General features: G+C 37.4%; 1 protein-coding gene across 1 annotated transcript; it reads right to left on the bottom strand.

Moving 5' to 3' along the window:
- Window positions 1–3,214: 3,214 nt before the first annotated feature.
- Window positions 3,215–17,414, bottom strand: LOC110864532 (putative receptor-like protein kinase At4g00960). The gene is made up of 7 exons (XM_022113626.2): window positions 16,542–17,414; window positions 6,088–6,210; window positions 5,035–5,159; window positions 4,511–4,721; window positions 4,064–4,301; window positions 3,814–3,964; window positions 3,215–3,732 (listed from the first exon to the last, which is right to left on the bottom strand). Exons 1-7 carry the CDS (start codon window positions 17,347–17,349, stop codon window positions 3,406–3,408), a joined length of 1,983 nt encoding a protein of 660 aa, XP_021969318.1. The 5' UTR covers window positions 17,350–17,414; the 3' UTR covers window positions 3,215–3,405.
- Window positions 17,415–19,730: the final 2,316 nt, after the last annotated feature.

Raw genomic sequence — 19,730 nt, 5'->3', positions numbered from 1 at the left:
CAGTCCCAGGCCCAGCATAACGGACCTTGGGATGACTTTGTACCCGACGCATAAATCTGCTAGGTTTGAGCCTTCCTACTTGCATTTCACACATATCAATGGCCTTGCAAACCATTGGTGATCTCTTTTTCCTTATTTGCTACATACCAGGATTTTTGATAAATACAAAGGTTTACTTACTCACTTACACATGAACTCGCTCAACATTATTGTTGATTTTTCAACTTACATGTATTTCAGGGAATTAAAAGATCTGGCACGGTATGGCGCGTTTTCCCGCTGCATTAGTTTCCAAGGTCATCCGGGGTTTAGGGAATGTGACTCTTTCCTGGACAAGTCACAATCCTTAAACTGTGTTTATGTTATGTTTGAGTTGTATTGTTGGTTGAACAAGGTTATGGTTGTTAGGGTATGATCCCGTTTTAAACAATGAAACTGTATTTGGTTTTTAAAACTTAATGGATGATTCTTGCATGTTTTAATTCATATAGCTTTGTTATGATTAAGCTATGGTATTAAGAAGTCACACCAAATTAACCACGCTTCCGCAAAGCCAGGGTGTGACACTGAATCACATCGACAGCACCGCCGGACCTGGAAAAGCTGACCCGACTTACGAGTCTTGGGTAGATATCGATGCCATCGTCCTACAATGGATCAATGGCACTCTTTCTGATGATCTCTTGGTTCGAATTTTCTGCTTGGGAGAAGATTCAAGCCATCTTCATTACTTATTAGTAACAAAAGTTCTCGTGCGACAGCTCTTGAACACGAGTTCACCAATCTTAGTTTGGCATCATGTGCCTCTGTGGATGAATACTGCCAGCGTCTCAAAGATTTGGCGGAACAGTTAGGCGACGTTGATCACCTAGTTAACGAGTCACGACTCGTGTTGCAATTGGTTCGTAGTTTGCCGCCGGAATTTGACATGGTTGCATCCCTCATCAACTAACTAATCTGACTACTTGGGACAACGCTCGAAACATGATTCAATTGGAACAACAGCGTCAAAATGCTCGTCAAAACACTGTTCAATCGGTTCTGTTTGCATCCCGCAACGGGCCTTCGGATCCGAACTCAGGTAATATTCCTATTGAACCAGTAGAAAGTAGAAAATCGGGATGTGTATGGGAGACAACAGACTCGAGAACGTGGTAGGGGACGCCATCGAGGTGGTCGTAACAACCGGGGAGGCAGAACTGCATTCGCCTCATCGTCTGCTACTCAGCAAACTCAATCGGGTTATGGTACTGGCTATCCTGCACATCAAAACTGAGCCGGCCCACAATACCAACAGTGAGCTCCACCACCTTGTCCACACTCTACCCAGCCCATATCATGGGCCACTTCTTGGAACAACAAATCGGCCCAACCTCCTGCTACTTATACCCAGCCGACGGTAAACATGGCTGGGCCACCGGGTTTCCCGCCTCCTCCAGGATCTGTTCCAGGCCATGTTGATGCGCTGAACCCTACTGAACTCAGGGCTGCACTCACCTCCAACCTCCAGACCAGGCATGGAATATGGATACTGGCGCTTTCGGTCATCTCACTAATGACCCGGGTAAGATCTCTTCTTACCTATCCTTGTCTAATAAAAGTAATATTATAGTCGGTAGTGGCCAAAAATTGCTTATTAAAGGGTCGGGATATGGCTTTCACAAAACTGGAAACCACACTTATCATCTTCTGAACATCATGCTAGCACCCAATGTTGTCAAAAATCTATTGCATGTGCGTCAATTTACACGTGATAATCTTGTTTCCATAGATTTTGACCCTTTTGGTTTTACCTTGAAGGATCTCAAGACTAGCAGGGCTCTTTCCCGGCACAATAGTTCGGGGGACTTGTATCCATTCACGTCTCCTAATCAAGCTACATGGTCATGTTTTCTCGCTTCATCCACAAATTGGCACAATAGACTCGGACATCCAAGCGTGCAAGTTTTAAATTTATTGTCAAGTCGTTCCTTTATTTCATGTAATAAAGATAAAACTAATGGTCTTTGTCATTCATGCCAAATTTCCAATAGTAAACGTCTACCGTTTTTTTATTCGAATTCTATGACATTAGCATCATTTGATATCATTCATTGCGACTTGTGGACATCGCCAATTTTAAGTAAATCATGTTATAAATATTACATGGTTTTAATTGACAATTACACTCAATACGTTTGGGTGTACCCCCTAAAGTTTAAATCGGAAGCGTTTATAAACTTTGTCAAATTTCACAAACTAATGTTCACTCAATTCCATCGAAACATTAAGTCCTTCCAATGTGACTTAGGGGGCGATTCAATAATAATGAGTTCAAAAAATTTGCCGATAATCATGGACTTGTCTTCCGTTTTGCTTGTCCTCAAACTTCTTCACAAAATGGTAAAGCCGAAAGAATGATACGTCGGATAAATGATATTATCCGTGCTTTACTTCTTCATACGCAAAAAACAAGTTCTGATGTGAGATTTTGATAACTTTTGTGAAATTTTTGATAAAATCAACATCAAATCAATTTCTAATCGTTGTGTAACATTTGATTATGGTTGAATCGAGCTCCATAACTCTGATACCATTTGAAATTCGAACTTGTTCTTCACAAACACAAAGAACACCACAAATTCAACCAACTCGGATCGATTAGTGAGTGGAATCGACTAATTGATCTATCAAATGTAAACACAATGATATAAATATCATCGATTTGTATTAATTTCACATGGATATAATTACAAGATAAGGATTTGAATATCTAGGGTTCGAGGATTTCAAGAGAGAGAATCTAAGAAGTGTGTGAAAATGTAGTGGAAGGTTTTATGAAAAAAATGCAAATGAGCCTCCTCTATATTATGTATCATTTCCCCAAACCCATTAAACATACTAGGCGTCTAGTAATCAAACTCTATACAAGTCGTATCTCGATATAAACAAGACTGAAATATTATCTAACTAAGATCTCTCAACTTATTGACACCTAAAATGCACTAACAATCTCCCCCACGATAATAACAACCAGAGATCTTTCAGTCTTGAGTTGTGATTGCTTCATCATTTTGGAACGCCAAACAAAAAAAAAATAAAAAAAAAAATAAAAAAAGCGAGAATCGTATAATGCACTTCTATGTAGTTTTAGACCATCTATAAATTTTATTGAGAAAGGAAGTTGATAAGTTGTTATATAAGTGTCTTAAGTATCAGAGTTAAAGAAACATGTACCAATGTTTATATAATTTCCATTGTTCTTTACTTTTAATTGGCTATGTATTTAACGATGCTGATCTGTTTGTATAAATCAAATATCATGTAATATTTATACTAAGATATGTATATGTGTATTACATATTGAAGTTTCTAATTCAAACCTGATAAAGATGGCTCATTACAAAATTGAATATGTTAACAAGACTATCGTGCAACTATATCAGATATTGAAGCATCGTTTCCTGAAGATTGAGAAGATCTTTGATTAGAGTTTTCTGAGTCACTTGCTGCTACTACTGTAGCAGAACTACGCATGAAAAAAGCTGGCTCAGATGGTATTTGGAGGCTAAGCGATGAGCTATTAAGCATAAGAACAATCGAAGCCATTGTTGGCCTCTCAGCAACATTACTTTGGACACATAGCAAACCAATATGAATGGTTCTAATGATTTCGTCCAATGAATTGGATTCAACCATCAATGTAGGATCAATCATATTTGATGTAGTTTCCTGTCGCCAACTTTTCCATGCCTATAAAAAGAGTAGTCACATTATTAGGACCAAACTACAACTTATATGTTACACTGCAATTAGTCAGTAGTCATCACTTACATAGGTTAGAAGGAATTCTAATTTGTTGTCAATCTTAAAGTACTGGTTCTTTTGGCCTGTTATTATTTCAAGCACCAATACTCCAAAGCTAAAAACATCCAACTTCACCGAGAATTGACCATGCATAACATATTCTGGTGGCATATAACCACTATATGTGGTATTGAGAGCAAGAGAGTTACGAAAAATATTTTTTTGGGAAAAAAGACAATAAGAATTCATGATATTTATACACAGGCAGTGTACTTACTAAGTCCCAACAATTCGATTTGTGCATCCATGAGTTTCTTGGATGTTGAACAACCTTGCCATTCCAAAATCTGCAATTTTGGGGTTCATTTCTTCATCTAACAAAACATTACTAGCTTTCAAATCACGATGAATTATCCTCAAACGTGAGTCTTCATGAAGATAAAGAAGGCCACGAGCCACCCCTTTTATAATTTTGTCACGTTTATTCCAATCAAGCAATGCACACTTAGTTGGATCTATAACAAACATGACCCAATATTAGTAAGAATATTTCAATCAAATATTTAATAAAAAAAATAAAGGTAAACAAGATATGGTACAACGTAAACATTATTATATACACTATCAACATACTGTACAAGTATACATAACATGTGAAGTCATGTTATATGTTAATTTTGGTGGCGTGCAATTGAGTCCTGTATTGAAATTGAAATGACATTACCAAATATAAAATGATCAAGGCTTGCATTCGGCATGAACTCGTAGATGAGAAGCCTTTCGGTTCCTTCTAAACTAAAACCAAGGAACCTAACCAAATTACGATGTTGTAGCTTTGCAACAAGCATGACCTCATTCTTGAATTCATTTTCACCTTGTCCAGAGTCTTTTGACAACCTCTTCACTGCTATATCTTGTCCATTTTGAAGATTACCCTAATGTTTCAAAGTTCATGTATTTTTAAAATATGTCATTTCACAAGTCAAAGCATTATAAAAAATATTGTATTTTATTTAGAAAAAGTGTATCATACAATATACCTTAACATACGAAGCGTACGCAATATCAAATTCGCACGTTATGTTAATAAAAATGAAAATCGCTTGTTTATAAAAAAACCAAACTTCGCATGTTAGTAAAAAAAAAAAACAAATTCGCATGATGTTAAAACATACCAAAATCGCATGTTGATCGTACGCTTCGTACGTTAAGCCATATTGTACAAAACCGACCTCTTTTATTTATTACCTTGTACACCGACCCAAATCCACCTTCTCCAAGCTTATTGCTCTCAGAAAAGTCATTCGTAGCTTCTTTTACCATTTCAAAGGTGTATTGAAGTGATTCAATTGTGCTTATATCCATAATATTATCTAGTTCAAGAAGAAATACAATTAAAAATAAGACGAAGATATGTTAGATTTTTTTCCTTTTCCAATATGAGGATGCGCAATTGATCGATAAGTACACTACAAGATATAATTTTGACCAACTTGTTATATCATCTTAAATAAGTGGGTTTGATTTTAATAAAACTGTTATTTTGCTACTTATCCAAAAAAAAAAAAAAACACTCAACTGTAGGTTGATGTTTATTGCAAGTATAACCAAAAAACTAAACCATGGCGATTTTTAATAGAGTACGTCCCATTCACCATCCCATGATGTATTTTCTCACCACTCAACAAAGAAGAACACACATGAAAAAATATACCGCTTAAGATCATCTATAGGACCAATGAGGCAAGATATCAAATAAAAAACTTGAGGGCTAAAATCCTAACTTAACTTTTATCATGATTGTTCTATCCTAAGTCATAGATCAATATATTGACTTAGAATGATGGCATAAAAATATGAGTTACATCATTTGTGTATGTATATTGGGTTTTCTCTTGTCGTCACAGTCGTAGCTCATGTGTATGTATATATAGCTCCAAGATTTCTCTTTCTATGGTGAAAGTTCTAGGTCGCTCCTCTACCTTAACTGTTCGAACGTACCAGACTATACGTTACATGAAAGATGTAATATCATATAACTAGAGCATACTAAAAGAGATTACAAAAAGTAATAAAAGAATTTGATAACTTAGCACAACGAAACATGATCAAATCTTTTGATGCGTGGATTGGGAGTGACAATCGAATTGTAGCCCAATAAAGCATATGAAAATTATAGTCATTTTGCATATTATATATAGGATTCGTGCTTTTTCATTAAAATACTTTTACCATCAAAGTTTGTGACGACAGGATATATGATATTAACTAATTAAAGTAATTTCTAAGTTTTAATCTCACCTTTTTTAACCAGAATTTTCTTCCTCCTCAGTATCAAGAAAATGCAGATGGAAGCAATGACTATTGCACTAACAGTCAGAACAATGACGAAGATTACAGTCCGACTTGGTCTAGTTTTCTTACCTGTAAAAATAGTCACGAAAGAGAATATGGAACTTTATTTAGAATAAAGAAAATCAAGTAAAAGATTAATATACAAACTTATGATAAAATTAATAATTGAATATTATGGCGTTATTTGTGCAATTTAGACGAGTAACAAATCCAGGCAACGGCGTAGCTATTAGGTATGTAGGAAAGTCAATTTGAGTCTCAAAACTGTTCACTTTGAGCTCATTTTGACCTGAAAACTTGAAGTTCTATTGATCCTTCACTTGGTTTTATATATGGACTCTGATTAGTCCCTCCGTAGTGGTAGCTGATATCGCGCCACCATCGCCCATAACGCCTTATGGCGTCGGCGAACACCGTCACGGGGGCTCTATAGCCCCGAAAAAAGTCTGGCTCGCGAAAATTATAACGGCGCCATACTCCTCCACCATTTGTTTTTCTCTCACACACATACATATAGGGGTCGGTTAACGTACAATATTCCTTAACGTACGAGCGTACGCTGTGAAATTACGCACGTTGTAAAACTCAAAACCCTAATCACGCATGTTAAAAAAACCATAATCCCGCATGTTGAAAAGACATAACCAAGCATGTTGAAAACCATAACATGCTTCATTACATAAGTATAACATGCGTCCCCGTCCTCCTCTCGCCTTCCAGATGATCTTGCCGGGCCTCCTCTTCTCACACACACATATACATACAACACATGTGTATATATATTGAGTTCCATCCCCACACCCGCTTACGTGGACGTTTGACAGATCATCCTTTGAGGACTACCCTCCTCCACACCACATAGTCTAACCCCCCTTCTTTCTTACACAATTACCACACGTCGTATAACCCCACATTTATACGGTTAAAAGGGTTGATCTACACATGAGCTTAGTGATGAGTTTGTACCCACTCAAGAATCTATCACTTCCCCTCTTTATTTGTAATCTCATTTATTCTACATTAGAAAGAAAATGCATGAAATGTTAAAGTGGTCCTTCTTATGTTAAAGTGGTCCTTCTTGTCTGTATCATATCATTTATTCCACATTAGAAAGAAAAAAAAAACAAGTAGTTAAAAGAGTTTATGTTCATGTCGATTACCTCCTTCTTTGAGTTTCAACGGATATAAATATTAGATTATAAACTTAATTATATGTGTATTATGTATTCTTAGAATGATTAAAATTATATTTATTAAGAATGAAATATTATGTGCCCTTATTTCTCTCCTCAGATCACTCCATCTATGATTTTCCAGTTATCTCTTGCATATTTTCCTCCCAATTATTTTGTTCACTATTTTACTATTTTCCTTTTTCGGATTGTTGTATTGCCTATATTTAGGCTCTTTTCTTCCCTGTATTCATTGTACAGTAACACAGAAAACAGTTAATCAAAACCTCTTTATGGTATCAGAGCAGTGATTATCACGCTCGATCCAAACCCAAACTCTAAACCTCCTTCACCGATTCTCAGATATGACAGAAGGTGGAAACAAAGAAACCCCTAAAACCGATGCTACTGGCCCTGATCATAACTCACCGTTTTATCTCCACCCATCCGATTATCCAAGGCAAACGCATGTCAACGATTTGTTAACCGACAGTAACTACCTCGATTGGGTCCAAGAAATGGAAAATTTCTTGTTTGCTAAAAACAAGATAGGTTTCATTGATGGAACTATCAAGAGGCCAGAAGCGCGAGATGCAGATTACATGGCATGGATGCGATGCGACGCGATGATCAAGGGATGGCTGACTACGGCTATGGAGAAAGAAATACGGGGAAGTGTTAAATACGCCAATTCAGCGATGGAGATTTGGAAGGATCTCAAGGAGCGTTTTGGAAAAGAAAGTGCACCGCGTGCATACGAATTGAAGCAGGCCATCTCGAACACTAAACAAGAAGGAATGACAGTCTCAGCTTATTACACGAAACTGCGTGGGTTATGGGATGAGGTGCATTCATTCTTGCCTACTCCAGTTTGTAAGTGCAATGGGTGCACTTGTGGTATTGGAAAGTCGCTCCGAGAACTTAGAGAAAAGGAACAGCTTTACGAGTTCTTGATGGGTCTAGATGGAGAGTATTCTGTCATTAGAACCCAAATTCTTGCAACCAAACCTGTTCCGTCTCTAGGAATTGCTTATCATCTCGTTGCAGAAGATGAGCAGCAAAGAACTATTGCTGAAGGGAAGAAGCCGACCAATGAAACAATGGCTTTCCAAGCCACCACGAAGCGTAGCGAACCATCAAACCGGAACGGGCAGAAATAGGGCAAGGGAAATGCACACTGTGATCATTGTGGTAGAGATGGGCATACACGTGATGGCTGTTTCAAACTGGTCGGTTACCCAGAATGGTGGAACCCGAAGAACAAACGTGAGAAGACCAAGTCGAGGGCAGCTTGTGCCGAGACAGAACTGGATCTAATTGCTAGTCTGACAAAGGAGCAATATGAACAGTTCCAGAAACACTTCGACGCTGAGAACAAATCTGCACAAGGTGAACCTCCTCGCACCGTAAACATGGCAGGTAAACCTAGACATGATGATAATTGGGTAGTAGATTCCGGATGTACGGAACAAATTACTTACCGAACGGATGCACTTGAGAATAGAACCGTGTGCAGAAACGAATCACCTGTTACTATTCCCAACGGAGAAAATATTTCGGTCGAGGGAAAGGGTAGCCACACCCTGCCGAATGGGACGAGAATACGAGATGTGTTGCACGTTCCAAAATTCACCTTCAATCATTTGTCAGTATGCAAACTCACGAAGGATTTAAATTGTGCCGTAACCTTTTTTCCGCGTTTCTTTGTTATGCAGGGCTTGCGTTCGAGGAAATTGATTGGAGCGGGTAGGTGCATAAATGGTCTATATCAGATGGGGATGCTTGGGAGTAAAAGAAGAGCTATGATGGTGACTGGTGAACTGTGGCATAAACGACTGGGACACGCGAGTGACAAGAAGTTATCTCAAATAAATTTTCTCAATAATTTTTCATTTAAAGCTAGTGACAATGTTTGTGATTCTTGCATGAAATCTAAGTTTACTAGATTACCCTTTCCCACTAGCACAACTAAAACTGATGCATGTTTCGATCTCATTCATTGCGATATATGGGGGAGATATTGCACACCCTCGCTTACAAAAGCCAACTATTTTCTAACAATAGTTGACGACTATAGCAGGGCAGTATGGGTCTACCTTCTCAAACACAAGTTCGACGCAAGCATGTATCTGATGCATTTTTTTTAAAATGGTGAAGACACAGTTTGAAAAGAACATTAAAAGAATAAGGTGTGACAATGGTGGTGAATTTATTTCAAATCAAATGATGAGTTTCTACATGGAACAAGGAACCTCATTAGAAACTTCATGTCCACATACTCCGCAGCAAAACGGAGTCGTGGAGAGAAAACATCGACACTTACTCGACACAGCACGTGCTCTCATGTTTGAAGCAAGTCTCCCAAAAAGGTTTTGGGGAGAATGTGTCTTGAATGCCACATATATCATAAATAGGTTACCCTAAAAAACCATTGAAGACAAAACTCCATACGAATTGTTGCATGGTGACAAACTAAGTTATGATCACATGAGGGTCTTAGGGTGTTTGGCTTACTATCGAAGCATCGAAACAAATAGAGATAAGTTTGAGATTAGGGGAAGACCGGGCATTTTCATGGGATACCCTAGTCGAACGAAGGGGTATAAAATTTTTGATCCTAGTAATGGCAAGATGATCACTTCAAGGGATGTGAGGTTCGCTGAGAAAGTTTTCCCTTTTGCCCTAAAAGCTGAGCAAAATAGACACTCAGAGGAGGATGTCTTCACAATCGAAATGGATGAGCCCCCCGTGACAAGAGCCGAAGACTTGGGCCCAAATCAGGAAGTCCATTTCAATGAAGAAGGGGAACAGGAAGAATTAATGCCAAACAACCCAATTAATGTCAACACTGGGCCCAATAATGATGGGCTGGATGCTGATGCACAGCCACAAACACCAATTGAACCGACTGTTCATGAAGCTCAGAATCAAAACAACGAGAACGTGGCCCAAGGCAGAGAAAAACGAACAAGAACTAGACCCGCACACCTCAAGGATTACGATGTACGGCTCCCCCCATCTATAGACCATACGCCTCCCGCTTCCGATCAAGAATCCTCAACGGTATGTCCCATAGCTAATTTTGTTTCCTATGAAAAATTTTCGAAAGCTCATAAAGCGTTCCTTACGGCCATCACCAAAAATGACGAGCCAACGAGTTTCAAGCAGACCGTGCAAGAACAACATTGGAGGGACGCCATGCAAAGTGAGATAAAAGCCCTTGAAGAAAATAGAACTTGGACCATTGAAGATCTTCCCAGTGGAAAGCGAGTTATCGACTCAAAGTGGGTGTACAAAACAAAGTTTAAACCAAATGGCGAAGTGGAAAGGTATAAGGAAAGGCTCGTCGCCAAGGGATACACTCAAATGGAAGGTGTTGATTACCACGACACTTTTGCACCAGTGGCCAAGTTAGTAACCGTAAGATGTCTCATTGCCGTTGCCACAAAAAGGGATTGGAGTATTCATCAACTTGACGTAAATAACGCGTTCTTGCACGGGGATTTGCATGAAGAAGTGTACATGCGAATACCGTAGGGCTACGACAAAGGGGGAGGAACAAAGGTATGTAGGTTGAGGAAGTCACTATACGGATTGAAACAGGCCTCGAGAAATTGGTATAAAAAATTTACAGCGGCTCTCCTAGAACTTAACTATAAACAATCCACTGCAGACCACTCACTCTTTGTTTACAAAGAAGGGAAAACCCATGTTACCGCCCTCATATATGTAGATGATGTCATCATGGCAGGAAACGATGAAGACAAAATTAAAGAAACAAAGAGGTTCCTAAACGACAAATTCAGCATTAAAGATCTCGGGCCGCTAAAGTATTTTCTTGGCATAGAGGCTGCTTGAACTAAAGATGGGATAGTGCTAAGTCAACGAAAGTACACCCTTGATATCCTAGAAGATAGTGGAATGCTGGGGTGTAGACCGTGCGCCTTCCCTATGGAACCAAACTTAAAGCTTGAGAAAGGTGATGAAGATGTTCGGGTCGACGCTAGCAAATATAGAAGGCTGGTTGGCCGTTTACTCTATCTTCAAGCGACGAGACCCGACCTTGCTTATTCCGTAAATGTCCTAAACCAGTTTGTCTCGGACCCTTGACAAAGACACCTGGATGCCGCCATGAGAGTCCTTCGGTACCTGAAAGCAACACCAGGGCAGGGCATATTCTTCCCAAAGGAAGGTGGTACGGACCTGGTTGCCTATAGTGATGCGGACTGGATGGGTTGCACACTCACACGAAGGTCACGGACGGCTGCAGTTGGGGGGAGCTCCGATCTCTTAGAAATCAAAGAAGTAATCCGTTGTCTCTTGCTCATCAGCCGAAGCCGAATACCGAGCAATGGCCAACGCTACTAGTGAGATTTTGTGGATGCGTTGGTTACTAGAAGGCCTTGAAGTAAAACAACATCACTCTACTCCTCTCTACTGTGACAACAATGCGGCCCGGCACATCGCAAACAACCCAGTCTTCCACGAACGAACGAAGCACGTGGAGATGGATTGTTATTTTGTCAAAGAACGAGTCGAGTCTCATGAAATCAATCCCCTCTACGTTGATACAAAAGCACAAATAGCTGATCTACTTACGAAGGCATTAGGGTCCAAACAACTCGAGTTCTTACTTGTCAAGATGGGCATGCGAAATCTGCACGCTCCACCTTGAGGGGGAGTATTAAGAATGAAATTTTCTGTGCCCTTATTTCTCTCCTCAGATCACTCCATCTATGATTTGCCAGTTATCTCTTGCATATTTTCCTCCCAATTATTTTGTTCACTATTTTACTATTTTCCTTTTTCGGATTGTTGTATTGCCTATATTTAGGCTCTTTTCTTCCCTGTATCCATTGTACAGTAACACAGAAAACAGTTAATCAAAACCTCTTTAATATTATGTATATATGTAACAAATAAGAGAAGGGACACGTCGGTTGATTGCTACCGTTTCAAACGGCAGTTATTCCCGCCAAGAATAACCACCATATCAACCGCCATCTATTCGGTATATAATGACATTTGCCGGCAACTATTTCCGGCACCAAGATATTTGTATAATATCCTTCATTTGGAATTCATTCTGATTAGTGTGAGAGTGAGTGTTCATCATCGCATATTTGATCAAAGTAAATATGGAATCATCTTCCAATACTTGTAAATCCATGTCTGATGTTAATGATCATTGGATTGGATGAACGTTAATTATCCACTGCCAACAAGTGGTATCAGAGCCACGTTGAAGAGAGACGGCGAAATTCAATCAACTTTAACACTGATGCCCTGTGATCATTGTACGAATGAGAAAATAGAAAGACGGAAGAAAGAATCGTTTCATAAGCGATGTTATTACTGCCATGAACCCGGTCATCAAATCATCTCATGCAAGACGAAGGAAAATGATGAAGCAACCCAGTTAATTCGTCAAGCCATCAACACCAACACCAACACCGGAATACAGAGACAAGAAGCCGACGATGATTTCAACAGGAATTAATAGTTACCAAAACGGAAGGTGGTTTATGGTCTGAAATATGGTATGTTAGTACTAATTTTAAACATCATTATGCGGGAAATCTAGATGTTTTTAAACGAATTAAACTATGTTCGGAGTAGAGACCAAAACCGGTGAAAGTAATTTTCTATTCATAAGAGGTATTTGGGCTGTAGATGTTATGTCTGGAAATGATAAATTTCGAATTCAGAGTGTGTTTTACACTCCTGAATTGGATCGAAACGTTCTAAGTATGGGCCAACTTGTAATACAAGGGTATACAGTCAAGATAAATGGAGAAAGATGTAGAATCTATCCCACGTTCAGTTTCCCCGTTTCAAATATAAAGAATGAGAATTCGAGTTTAACAAAAGAAGACGAGATAGGGATGAAAGAAAAATAAACAATAATCAATCTCAGTCCGGATCATGATGAATACAAAACAGATTATTTAAACTCCTACTTTGAAAATCTGAATTTGTCTTCTCAAGAACCAGATTGGAATGTTATGATCTTACAAGCAATGGAATTTCATGAGTTTCAAGATTATAAAGCCTTACTAGACATGTTAGAAGATACTGAATATGTATGCAAATATAAGTATGATTTGGAGACCAAATTTGATGAGATGTTAGAGTGGTTTATAAAGACTAAATTAGGAAACTCTACAAGACTGATTCCGGCGCATTCGAGTGATAAAAGGAAGGTAAATCTACTCGAGTTATATATGGTGGTGAAACGAGAAGGTGGGCACAAGAATATTACCTCAAACAACTTATGGGCAGTAGTAGCCAAGGACATAGGGTACGATTACCATGATGGTGAATTTATGAGAATAATGTATCCTATGTACCTAGATGTTCTCGTGTACTGTTACAAATTCAAAACAACACAGTAGAATGTTTATGAAAGAGAAACAGTGAAGAGTAATGAATCCATTAGCCGTCGGAGTTACACTGATGAACAAGAAACAGTTGCTGGCCGAAGAGAAAAAACACTGAGTGACGGTTGCATCCCTGAAGAAGAAGGTGATCATTATGCACTATTTGCAGGAAATGACTGGCATGGGATGAAGAAACTGCAGAAAAGGCGTCGGTTCGATTTCAAACAAGTGAAGAAGGCTGTGGATGAAGCTAACCGAAGTGTTTTAATGCATTCTCGGAAATATAATCAAGTTTAGAGGAGTGTATTAGATTATAAACTTAATTATATGTGTATTATGTATTCTTAGGATGATTAAAATTATATTATGTATATATGTAACAAATAAGAGAAGGGGCACGTCGGTTGATTGCTACCGTTTCAAACGACAGTTATTCCCGCCAAGAATAACCACCATATCAACCGCCATCTCTTCGGTATATAATGACATTTGCCGGAAACTATTTCCGGCACCAAGATATTTGTATAATATCCTTCAATTCGAATTCATTCTGATTAGTGTGAGAGTGAGTGTTCATCATCACATATTTGATCAAAGTAAATATGGAATCATCTTCCAATACTTGTAAATCCAAGTCTGATGTTAATGATCATTGGAAGAACGTTAATTATCCGCTGCCAACAATAAATCGGTATAATTTATAAATACCTGATGCATCAATGATTTCACGAATAAATACTCATGAGTTCATCGCAAAGACAATTTGATGTGTTCTCCTTCAAAATACTATAATTGGTCTCATGATTGCCTTTGTGTTTATCTTATTTTGTTTTTGTTTGCATTGTCTTCCAGACATCATCTCTTACCTCTTTCAATTTTGTATCTAAACTTTCATCCACATGGTGGTGGGTATAACTAATTTGGAAATATTCACCATTGAATACTATAGGTCACACTGATTTTGTAAATAGTGTATTCATTATTCACGGGTAACTGAATTTAGCTAAAGATTTGGTGGGTCTCATTTAAACAAAACTTTATATATGTGCGTGTAGACACAAAGTCGATCGATGGAGTTATGTTCTTAGTTGTAGTTAATATCAAAGCTAGGCAACAGATGGGCACAACCATCCGTATAGTGGGTTAGGGAGCCCATTATGGTTAGGTTAATTGTTATTAGTAAGGATCAACTTGCCAACAAATACACTAATCGCTACCCACTTCTCGTTTGTTTTCTATCTTGCAATCTTCAGGCCGCTGCATACTCGTTACTTTTGGGGTGTGTATTGAGGTCACGTGTGATAGGGCCGTCTCCGAAAATCACAAATAAATCCATGTACACTCATTTGTAATATATACTCAGTACACTAATACAATAATGGAAACCAAGTTTTGATTGTCAAAGGTGTTTGGGTCCGTTCTTACAAATGGTAAAACTTTAAAGTGCGGTATTTAGCATTTAAAAATTAAAAAAAAAAGGATAACTACATAACTTATTAAAAAAACTAGGTTATAACCCCGTGTATTACACGGGGTTGAATAAATAAATTTTATATACTAATAATAAAACAATATATTTTTAAAAACCTCATTTCTTTAAAACCACGTGTGTTACACGGGTTGAATAAATGTAATATTATCTACCAAATAATAAAATAATACATCTTTAAAAAACCTCATTTATTATTATCTACCAAATAATAAAATAATACATCTTTAAAAAAACCTCATTTATTACACGGGTTGAATAAATGTAATTTTATATACCAAATAATAAAAAAATAGCATCTTTAAAAATATGCGCATTACACGGTTTGAATAAATGTAATTTTCTGTACTAAATAATAAAAAAATATACATCCTTAAAAAATCTCATGTATTGTACGAATTGAATAAATCTAATTTTATATATCAAATAACAAAAAGTAATATCATAAAAAACCTCATGTATTACATGGGTCGAGTAAATGTAATTTTGTATAGTGAAAATAAAAATAGTTAATATATTAATACAAAGTTTAGTTTTCGTGATAAAAATAGATTATTCTGTTGTTGCAAAATTTATTGACGAAGTCTCAATAAATTTGACTCTTTATTTAAAACTACGTAAATGTATAAGTGATAAATAATATTAGTTAATTTTATTTTAAGTTTCGTAAAATCTATTTGACACCAAACTAAACAAAACGTTCAAATATAATTAATTCAAATAAATAATATTATAAAGAGTAAATTACGATTTTGGCCCCTGTGGTTATATCACTTTTACCCTTTTGGGTGCTCAGATGGTAAAAAGTTTCTTTTTGGGCTAAAAGGGTAAAAGTGATATAACCATAGGGGTCAAAATCGTAATTTACTCTATTATAAATAAGAAGGAGATTAAACTAAATAATAATTATCTATAAGATATTAAACTAATAATATTTAGTAAGAGGGTTATCTATAATATAAGATATTAAGTTAAATAATATTTAGTAGGAGGGTTATCTATAATTAATTAGAAGAGATTAAATTAAAATAATAATTATCTATAAGAGATGGCCTAATATGATGACAAGTGTCCCGAAAATGGTTTCTTTTATTATATAGTATAGATTAAATTAAATGATAAGATAAAATGTTGTTAAAAAAATTAAAACACATTAAAAATTTGCAACATCCACCAATCTTAGCAAATTATACTTTGCATAGAATCGGTTGAGTAAAACTAGAAATAAAAATAATAATTAAAACGTAACAAGTTTACAGGTGAGAAGGGTTATTTTATTTTATGCATTCATTGCAATTTTTAAAAGTTGCATCAAAAAATAATAATCTTATAAACGTTTAGGGGTGAATATATCCGTACCTGGTGGCGATGTAACAGGTGGAGATGGCTGTGAACTTGGTGGTGGCGGAAGAATTGCTGAGTTAATTGAAAATTCATAAATCTCATACCTTACATTACAACGTGTCATAAGAATTACTACACCATATCTCCCGTCACAACACAATGACATCTGATTAATTGCATATTCCAAACAATCATTGCACTCAGGCTCAGACAAACTTGGAACACACTGCGTAACGCCATAAAGCGTGTTCGAACCCGGCCCGCTTGTGTCCTCCATAGCAAACTTCAGCAACGAATTCCCAGCAGCCGCTTCGCCTCTCAACTTGCTCATAAACGGTTGGAGAACACCATTGAATTGCTCCTTATCAGAAAAGGTATTAATGTTTTGCATGCGGTATATATCTCTAGCCATATCATTGTTTCCCAGTATAGTGGCATTAGAGTACTTCAATAAACAAAATTCATAATATATAACAGCTTCTGTTTGGTTATGACAAACTACTCTTAGCCGAAAAATAGCGTCCCTTAAACAACTTTGACACATGTTTCGCTCCACGTCGCCACGGCAAAGGCAGATTGCGTTGGCTCTATCGGTTCCTTGACCAGCTGAAGAGTTATAATAACCGAAGCCTGAGTTGGTGGTCTGGAGAGAGAACAAAGCCGCATCAAGATTCCTATTGTACACGCTATTGGCGATATAAGTAGTCTCGTTTTGACACTTTATGAACGGGTATGGAGGTTGGGCTTTGATGAGAAAGTTTATTAGATACATGAATATTAGAGAGAATAATAGAAGTGCTTTTCTGGTGACAATTATTTTCATGTTTGTCACTCTTTTGGGGGAGATTGAGATCCTGACTACGGTGTATAAGATAATAGAGGCAAGAAAACGTTGGGAGGCTACTTGTGCAAAATTTATATATATTAAAGTTGTTTTAATGAAGGTTGATGTGATATGTTGACCCACTAGTCAAAATCTAGGTATACCATCTCTACTCTTCTTCATTACTTAGTAATGCATTCAATCAATCATCATACACTTTATTAGATGATGATGCTAACTAATCTTTTAAGTATTATAACAATTTATTCGTCGCAAGTGTGTAGCAAGTTGCTATGCATTTTCGACGCAATTCTTAGAATTAGTATTTGTGTAATTATTGTGTAGCAAATTCGACTAAAAAGTATGGTTTTTCTTTTTGTAGGAAATGTGTTGCAAATATGTCAGAATATGCTACGCATTTTTTTGCGTAAGAAATTTTCGTAGCAAAATGACCGCTTTTCTAATAGTGTCTTAATCTGATTTGGTAGACACTCTAGGGATTTAATTAACGACACCTGTATTTAGATTTATAGCGACACCATCTCATCATTATAGGTTGTTTTTCCATATCTTGACATGTCGTCGCTATAGGGTTTGTCGCCAATGGTTAATACATTTATGTTCTCAAATGCCGTCGCTATAGATGTTGTCACTGTACATATCTATTAAGCTAAAGGGTGTGGGGGTCATGGTTGGGATATGATTCGCCATGTAGGAAAATGAATGGAAGGCTACACCACCCTCTTGTCTAATCCACCATGGTTGTTTGCATGGATTAAGCCATGACAACCATGGTCATCTTTTCCAATTTTTCAAGAAATCATTTCCTTTTTCTTTAGAAAAACATAGATTAGAATAAATAAGGAGATAGTGGTTTGGGTCATGACCACACCCTTAGGTTAGTGGTTTTGGATAGTGGATTAGAGGTGATGATATGGCGCTGACATGGAGAGTCATGATGATCATGAGTGTCGTGACCACACCCTATAGCCTAAGAAAACTTAATCTAAATGTTGTGGACATGTTGTCGCTAAATCCTTGTAGTAAGATTTTCTTTGGAACATGTATAGCGACAACACGTCGTTGCAAGAGATAATAAATGAATTTTGAATCACAATTCATTTATTAACTATGCCGACAATAGGGACTCTAGTCAAAATTTTATGAAACACATACAGCGTCGACAATTCGACATGTCATCCCTTCATCCCTACAGGGTTTGCAGGATTATAATATGTTTTCTGAAGATTTTTTCTAGCTATTTAACCTACATACAAATTAAACAAAAATAGCTAATTATCTTTGCCATCACTACTTTGATTATTTTCTGAAACTCATTTCGCATTTGTTCCTTTTTTTTTGTCAAAGTCCCATTTCTTATCTTGTTGCATTTTTTTGCCATTATTGGTTGAGTTGTTCTTGGAGTTCTTGTGCAAGTTGTTATTGCATTTATTATTTCATTTGTTCTTGTCAATTATTGTTGTTGCTCACGGTCAATATTTTGAAACCTTTTGACATCGAAAATAAGTAATTAGAAAACATCTAAAAGTTATGAAGTTGAAAATTAAATACTTGAAACACACATACAAATCCTATTTGGTTTGCAATGGGGAGGTTCTTTACCACCGCCTCCCCCAGGGCCGCCTCCGAAAATGTTAAAAAGATTTTGGGCCCTAGGCGAGATAAAAAAACGGGCCCTACCCAGCTTTTTGTAGTAAATAAGGAAATAGCGAGAAATAAAGTAAGCCGCCTAAACAAAAAAAAAAAAACACCTAGTAGTCTAGTACATACACTCGAAACCCAACACTTGAACTTTAGAAGGCGAGTCGGCAACCGGTTGAGCTATGGTTGGTGCTAAGATAACCTTTTAATTCACACTTACTTATCTGCTTTACGAATACGATCTTGCTTGAACTTGTACAATTCTTTAGTTGACATAAAATTACAATTATTAATTAAAAGCGATGATAAACAGTGAATAAAAAAAGACTACTCGACGGTGACACCGGGCGCTATGTCCAAGGTCGACTTCCCACGCTTGCCTGCATTCACAACGGCAAGAAACGACGTGCCAGTCACCGTGACACCGGGCGCTGTGTCCAAGATCGAATACTCGACCGCCGCCAACCCCTTGGCTCTCCCCAGTTGCGTGGAAACCCGACCTCCACCCGCCCGAAGGCAAGACAATGGAATAATCGGTAAAACCTCGCCTCCCATCCGAATTGAACCGGCGCCACCCGTATTCGCTCTTCACATGGATGCCGCAAAAAATAATTAAGAGAATAAAAATCGAACCTGGGTCACTAGGAACTCCAATTTTTTTCCTCAACCACTCCACCACTAGCATTAAATACACTAAATTCGTTGGAACTTCCATGATA

The sequence above is a fragment of the Helianthus annuus genome, chromosome 1, assembly GCF_002127325.2.
Source record: "Helianthus annuus cultivar XRQ/B chromosome 1, HanXRQr2.0-SUNRISE, whole genome shotgun sequence".
Lineage (NCBI taxonomy): Eukaryota > Viridiplantae > Streptophyta > Magnoliopsida > Asterales > Asteraceae > Helianthus > Helianthus annuus.
This window is presented reverse-complemented; position numbering and strand designations above follow the sequence as displayed.

Bases quoted from the DNA above. Each gene is read 5' to 3' on its own strand.
- LOC110864532 (XM_022113626.2), bottom strand. From the start codon at position 17,349: ATGAAAATAATTGTCACCAGAAAAGCACTTCTATTATTCTCTCTAATA. The intron at 4,302-4,510 runs GTAATGTCATTT...TGTTTGTTATAG, and splicing joins CCTTGATCATTTTATATTTG to ATCCAACTAAGTGTGCATTG. The intron at 3,733-3,813 runs GTAAGTGATGAC...CTCTTTTTATAG, and splicing joins TAGAATTCCTTCTAACCTAT to GCATGGAAAAGTTGGCGACA.